Consider the following 7,523-nt stretch of genomic DNA (forward strand, 5'->3'; position numbering starts at 1 on the left):
AGGGTGGGTGCCTCACCCACTCCCCTGGGCAGCCTGTTCCAATGTTTAACTACTCTTTCAGTAAAGAAGTTTTTCCTTACATCCAATCTAAACCTCCCCTGGCGCAACTTGAGGCCATTTCCTCTCGTCCTTTCGCCAGTTACTTGGGAGAAGAGACCGACCCCCACCTCGCTACAACCTCCTTTCAGGTAGTTGTAGAGAGCAATGAGGTCTCCCCTCAGCCTCCTTTTCTCCAGGCTAAACAACCCCAGTTCCCTCAGCCGCTCCTCATAAGACTTGTTCTCCAGACCCCTCACCAGCCTCGTTGCCCTTCTCTGGACACGTTCCAACATCTCAACATCCTTCTTGTAGTGAGGGGCCCAAAACTGAACACAGTATTCGAGGTGCGGCCTCACCAGTGCCGAGTACAGGGGCACGATCACTTCCCTGCTCCTGCTGGCCACACTATTTCTGATACAGGCCAGGATGCCGTTGGCCTTCTTGGCCGCCTGGGCACACTGCTGGCTCATGTTCAGCCGGCTGTCGACCAGCACCCGCAGGTCCTTTTCCGCCAGGCAGCTTTCCAGCCACTCTTCCCCAAGCCTGTAGCGCTGCATGATCAAGAGGTAGCCTGAAAACTCAGGAGAATGGTGTCAGCGTTCATACCTAAAATATAACAGACCAATACAATAAATTAATGCTTGTGCAATCTTCAGACAACTGCTGAGTTCAGAAGAACAGTGTATTCTGCCTAATATAGCAAAACTAGAAGGCAAGTGAGTGGACAGGTAGCTACATTACGCCTTAATTCTTTTTCTTGCTTTTATGCAATGTACTGAGGATTTAAAATACATCTAGTTGCTTTGCCTAATGCAAGAAGGCTTGTGCAAGGCAGCAAAAAAAACTCCTACAACTTTCTGCTAGACTCTGTAAATAGCTGCTAGCATCTTAGACTATAAGCTTGCAACTCATAAGCTGGTAGTTTCTTTCTCTTCTGAAACCGTGTGTGTTTTCATGAGGACTGTTCTCTTGCTGAATTGAGGCATCTACATCTAAAGCCAATGAAAAGTTAAGCAATTCTAAATGGTAATTTAAACTGCATGGTCTGTAGGAGGAAATTCGCACCTCCTAAGCTAGGTTTAAAGTTCTGTGGGATGAATGTGGACTTAACTAGAAAGATCCTATGAGCATGTCATTATTTCCAAAATACAGGGAAACTCAATATTTATTTTGACTTACTGATACTTGAGTGTCCCCTTCTGTGTCCCTTCTCCCTCTTGCACCTCTCCCCTGCTAATTCCTTCTTGTTGTGTAAAGAGAGTGAAATAATACTAAATACTCAGGATTCGGGCACTTTGGAAACAAATGAGAAATCCAGATTCTTCAAACTGGGGAAGAGCACAGAATATCAGCAGTAAGGATGCATGTCTTACCAATTATTTAGATCTAGGTACTATTAGTTGCAAGCCATTATCTGCAGAGACAGCGCTCCCGCCAGCAGTGCTAAAGTGCCACAGAAATCTGGCTGGTAGGCCAGGGAGACTATTGTGACATCAAGGAAAATCTTGTCCTAAGGCAAAAAAAATGGACCTAAGAGTGCTCTTTAGTAGGATATGATTACACCTGCAACTTCAGGGTTTTTTAGAACTGTCAGGAGCTGTTAAGAGCCCTGGCTTTGTATTTTAAGGCTCATATCAATAAATGGAAGTGCATATGATTGAGTTCTTAATGAACTCAAGTGGCAGATATTACTCGAGTCAAAAGTTTTAATGGAACCCCGGCTTCTGGTCTTGGCAGATCTAAAAAAAAACAACTTAAGACTCAAAATAAAAATATAAATATGTAGGTTCTTAAAGATTGTGAGCACATACTGTTAACAACTGATGCTCGTAACAACCTCACTTCAGAAACTTATTCACAAGCTAGCTTGTGATTGTAGGCACAAGATGTGCAAAAGGCAATCTAATAATGCATAAAGATGCTGTCAATGAAGTGTCTTTTGCTGAACCTCTAAGTTGCAGCTTTTAATGAGAGCTGCAAATTTTCTTGTTGAGGGACAAGTACAAATTTTATCTTCTACATGCTATAGTTAAAGTAATGACAGTGAAAGAACAGGTTGAATTACAGAAACTATTTGGTCTGAAGTTGACTTAGGAATTTTTTTAAAAGAAGGCTTTAAAAAATGTATGGTGAACTTGATGTATTTTCTCTTCTAGGAATTGGCTATGCCATGTCACTGCTGGGTCCTGCTATTGGCTATGTCTTAGGAGGGCAGCTACTTAATATTTATATTGATATCCAGATCCCAGAAAGGCAAGATACAACTTAGTCTTTTGCTTTCTATTTTCTTTTCCTAATAGTTCTTACTAAAATCTTCAGCTTTTCTCTATGTGAGGAGGAGAAATTGAGGAGTATTTTTGTTTGGAAAATACTGTATTTTCAAGAGCTTCTTTTAACCTGGTAAGAAGTTGCATTCACAAGGGCTTCTAGCAAGTGAGTTACTTCCCACAGTGATTAGTCACTCCATTGTGCATGAAAGTTTCTCTGTAGTGCAAATACTTAGTTCTAGCTTTTTGAGATATTAGTATTTTAAAGCTGATTAACAAAAAATGCTTTGTCTTTTCATTAGTTGCTCATTTAGGATTAGATCACAATTATTGATTTCTTGTGCAAAAAGCTTCCCTGAGGTGGAATATGAGGGGTAGGATACTGCTACTTACCTCCTGGGGAAGAGCTTGCTGAAAAATCTACCAGTTGAGTAATAGTCCACTATTCAAAAAATAATGTTATAAATTGTACTACTGTCCAAACCAACAACTTCATTTACACTTTTATTTCATGTGGTTTAGGGACTTTGGATCAATGCAATGGCATTCTGAACTTCTGTATTGGCTGTCACATAACTCATTGATTATGAAGATTCTTTCTAAAAACAGCTTTTTCAGTATCTTAATAATGCTACCAGATCTTGAAATCGGGGCCAAATAGCGGCCTTTAAGTTAGAATGAATTTGACTAATGAGTTGAAAGCTATATTTGATAGAATGCAATATTGTTATAATAGAGCTGATGAATGTGCTTTAAACAGGCAAACAATAAATTTAATACATGTAGAAAACAAGAAAATGACAATATTAAAAGGCTTTCTGTTAAATCAGTATTAAAAAAAATTACAGCTCACTGACATCTAACATTGCTGATTTGAATTCATGAATGGTAAACCTGCTTTTTCCAAATTATTTTTCCAGTACTAAGATGGATCAAGATGACCCACGTTGGCTTGGAGCATGGTGGATAGCATTTCTTGCATGCTTTCTAGCAATTTGGCTTCTTATAATACCTTTTTCATGCTTTCCGAAACACCTACCAGGTAAACATTTAACAGTAATGGGCTACTTTAGAAGAGAGAGTTGTTTATACTTGTGGGTTATAGACTTCTGGACTGAGTGATTGATTCCTCTTTGATTCTGTTTCTCAGTTAACCGAGTCTCAGTCTTTGGCTAAAACCTGATGATAAATACCTTGTTTCCAATATGCAGCCTTTAAAACAAGGTGAATGGGCTAGAGACGATATTGTGTATGTAACGATGTACAGTAGAACTGGAAACAGGTAGAGCATGGAAACTGATGGTCAAAGTTTGGAAAATGCTTGCAGCTAAGCACCCAGGACTATATTTAAAGCTGCTATGTTACCCACCAAGAATCATAAGGAAATTCCATTGACTTAACTCGTGTTGTTGTCTTTGACTCTATTGCCTTGTTGTTTTGGGTGGAATAATAAAGCATCAAAGTATCCCAGAGCAGTCTTCTAAAAAGAACAATTTTAATATAATTTCTGTTCAGGCAGATATTATCTAGGAGTCCCTTGGAAGAGCATCTAAAGGAACTTAATAAGCTTATCTGGAGAGAGAAATGATAGAGGAAAAGAAACAATGAAGTAGGCAACTGGGGAGAATGTAAGGGCTATTTAAAAAAAAAAGATAAATTGAATGGGCTTCAGGATAGTCTAAAATTCTTAGCATATCCCTGATAATATCTTCTTACAGTAAAGGCCTTCCAACAGAAACATGATGCTTTCAGCCAAATTCTTCTTTCCGCAGCAATACATTATTGATCTCTTTATGGATCTGTACCAATATAATATTGAAGAAGACTTACAATGTCTGAGCTAGTTCTCCCAAGGAAAGTAAACACTTATTTTGATGCTTTTTCTGACTTTAAGTCTAAGAGCACAAGTATTCAATGTCTTCATTGTCAATAAGTATGCCCATTTGTAGGAACAGCAAGAATACAAGCTGAAAAAATCTCTGAAACACATAACGATGGAAGTGAGGTGCTTGTTGAGACCAAGAATATTGGAAAAAGTTTTAAAGACTTTCCCATGGCTCTCCTGGTAAGGAAATCTTGAATTTACTAAAACTGATATATTCTGAGAAATGAAATTCTTTTTCAGGTAATACATAAATGTTTAGAAAGGTAATTGCTTCTTTATCGTGTTGTGATAGGAAAGTCTCCAGTGCTACTGATAATTTAATGCATATTCATTTTGTTGATGCTTAAGATTGTTAGAGCAAGAAAAGCATATTAGTGAAGTTCCACATGAGAGTATCTACTTTAAAATAGTGACTTCTAGTTTACATGGTACTACAGTGAAATAATTTCCTGAGCGTTATGCTAATTTCCCTCCATAGATACTGTTGAAGAATCCAGTGCTTATGAGTCTAATAATAGCCAGTTCTTCAGAAGCTCTAGTTGCCACTGGCTTTGCCACATTTCTACCAAAGTTTATAGAAAATCAGTTTGGAAAGACGTCGAGTTTTTCAGCAACTCTTGGAGGTAATGTGGCTTTTCATTTTTAAATCTTAAATATATTGTGCTGAACACCTCATTAACATTATGGGTGGAAGCTTATACAGGCATCTTGTGTTTGTCTGAGGTATTTGTCAATATACTTATATGAAATGCAGTTTTCAGAGCAGAAACAGTATTTTTATATTATTCTTTCCTGCCCTATGAGAACCCTGGTACTTAATTCATCAAGGGTGCAAAGCTACTTGTTTGTAAGTTCAGAAGACTTTGATACTCGTATTCAAAGTAGAATGAGAATTTTGTGTGCTGCTGAAACTGTACGTTATGGCTCTCTTATTCTTGGTGGAAAAACATTTAATTTTCCTCGCTTAAAATCAGCTGAAGGAGCATTAAGCCTTAGTCCCTACTAAAGGAAGCAAGATGAAGGGCAGCTGGAAAAAAAAGCAGTGCTTACCACAAGTAAGGGGTTGGCTTGGTGTTTCCCTTATTTAATTCCACCATAACATTACAGTGAGATAGCTTAGAATAAAATGACTAATCAGGATGTATTATAAAAATATTGTGTAACTGCCTCTATAGTTGGCTTACTGTCACCTATTCCTATTATCTGATATGCAGAAGTAATAGGTAGAACAGGGGAAGGCTATGAAAACCTGAGTGTTGGAAAAACAAATAGAAAAATCTGATGGAAGAGCTGTACTAGGTGGGGTCACATGATTAACTCTCACACAATTACTTCTGAAGAACAGCAACTAGATCAAGGCAGATAGGCCAACAGATGCTTGCAATATGGCAGACTTAATATTTCTGGAACATGTCTTGCTAAACTACTTAAGCTGTATAGTGCTGCAATATAAGCATATGCTAGTTGAAGTGCTTTTTCTCCAACAAATATTTTTGGGATAGACTTTCTGAATGACCTACTCCCCTGGATAATACTAGATAGTACTATCACTATTCAGGCATCATTGCTTCAGAACAAAGTATCTGCAAGTTTTACATAGAAATACGTTGGACTAGATGCTTAATTGCTAAACAGTCATCAGCAGTGAAGCGGAAAACTGCATGTTCCTCTTTTGCCTACAGACCTTGTCTGAATTTTGATTTGAGTTGAAAATATTGATAGTGTTAATCAAATGTACCGCTTTAAAGAAATGCCTACACTAATGTTGAAAGCTAGTTGTACCTGAACTAATGTTGAGCTAGCTAGTCTGAGTGTTACCAATGACCATGTTAACTATTTAAACTACCTTTGACTATGGATGTCTGCGGCCTGTGCAGTTCTGTCACTGTACCTGAACTGTCTTTAAAATTAGCTGTTGCAGGTCAGTGCAAGTTACACTGAGTTCTGTGTTGTATTGTAGATTAGCCGTATTGTAGATTAGCCCATATATATATAGCAGTTATGCACCTGGAGTCCTAATAGTGCAAAGAGGATAAATCATTGTGGACTATATGGACTATGACAGCAAAACTGACACACTGATCTAGACTTTTTTTTAAATCTTTCTATAGATGCCTTATTGTACCTTGTGCTGTCTCTTGTATAAAAGCGATTATGTTCTCTTTTTAAAAAGTTTATAACACGAATGTATAACAAAGAACATGGACATGTGAAAAACACTGAAGCAATGAAAGAACATTTTCTGTTTTTATGAAGTGGCCTACTGGTGTTCAGAGATTCCTGCCCAGTATGTAGTACTCATAAGTAATCTAGTTTTTCTGTGTTGAACTTGGATTTTGGACAACTATAAATTACGCAGTCAAGCTGAACTTCTGGAAAGGCTAAAGATAATGTAAGGGTAGAATAGATTACTTATGCTGACAGATTCTGGTAGGATGGTTTGAAAATGACATCACATGAACTGCATCTTAAGATACAGGTGACTGTTGTGATTTTTTTCTTAACATGAAATTGCACTCTAAATTGCTTCACTAATTGTATCTTGCATTTTTGTGTAATTGCTGGTGTCTTGTTTTCCTCTAGGGCTTGTATTAATTCCAGCAGCAGCACTAGGCCAAATAATAAGTGGCATCTTGGTTTCCAAGTGCAAAATGGATTGCAAAAGCATAATCAAGTTCATGATAGGCACTTGTTCAGTGGCCCTACTATTAAACACAGTGTTTTTATTTGCTAAATGTGGGAATGAACCTTTCGCAGGTGTCTCTGAAACATATAATGGGTAAATATATTTTAATGCACTCTTGAGTTTGGTGTTAATGTTTAAAATAAATAAGCTACATCACAGAATACAAAACCTTTAAAAATGTTGTATTTTGCCTTGATGTATGAAACTGAAATGTTTTATGGAACTCTCAAACCTTGTTTTTGGAATCTTTACGTAATAGATGATTAAGGAAATGCTGCAAAATGTTCTGAGCAGACTGTACAGGCTCAACAAAAAAAATCCCAGCTTCTGTAACTGTTCTAGGTGTAGTAGCCATGTTATTGACTACAGCTAACTTTGTATCTTTGTAGAAGTAGTATGTCTCTTGTATCTTGTTTTATTAACCAGCTCTTGACAATCTGGGCAGTTTGTTCCTTGAAGGAGTCTGCCATGTGCAACAATTTCATGAGAGAGCACTGAGGTGCGCTGCAACTTGAACCGATTGCAAATTTTTCCCTAGAAAAACAAAGACATTATTGTAGCATCAGGTTCTAGCACATCTAGCTTCCATTTACAAAGGAGGCTTTCTTTTTTCCTGTTAAAATGGCTGATAGACGTAGAAATTTAA

At 37.6% G+C, this 7,523-nt stretch overlaps 1 protein-coding gene across 1 annotated transcript in view; it reads left to right on the top strand.

Annotated features, from left to right (window-relative positions):
- LOC103920879 (solute carrier organic anion transporter family member 4C1-like) overlaps positions 1-6,974 on the top strand; it is a gene marked incomplete at its 5' end in the record, with an annotated part of 19,466 nt that extends 12,492 nt beyond the window's left edge. The window contains 5 exons of the mRNA XM_009328736.1: positions 2,196-2,292; positions 3,227-3,348; positions 4,256-4,371; positions 4,670-4,814; positions 6,775-6,974. Coding sequence (XP_009327011.1) covers positions 2,196-2,292; positions 3,227-3,348; positions 4,256-4,371; positions 4,670-4,814; positions 6,775-6,974 — 680 coding nt within the window. The remainder of the gene's footprint in view (positions 1-2,195; positions 2,293-3,226; positions 3,349-4,255; positions 4,372-4,669; positions 4,815-6,774) is intronic.
- Between the last annotated feature and the right edge of the window lie 549 nt (positions 6,975-7,523).

The sequence above is a fragment of the Pygoscelis adeliae genome, unplaced genomic scaffold (assembly GCF_000699105.1).
Source record: "Pygoscelis adeliae isolate BGI_AS28 unplaced genomic scaffold, ASM69910v1 Scaffold16, whole genome shotgun sequence".
NCBI lineage: Eukaryota > Metazoa > Chordata > Aves > Sphenisciformes > Spheniscidae > Pygoscelis > Pygoscelis adeliae.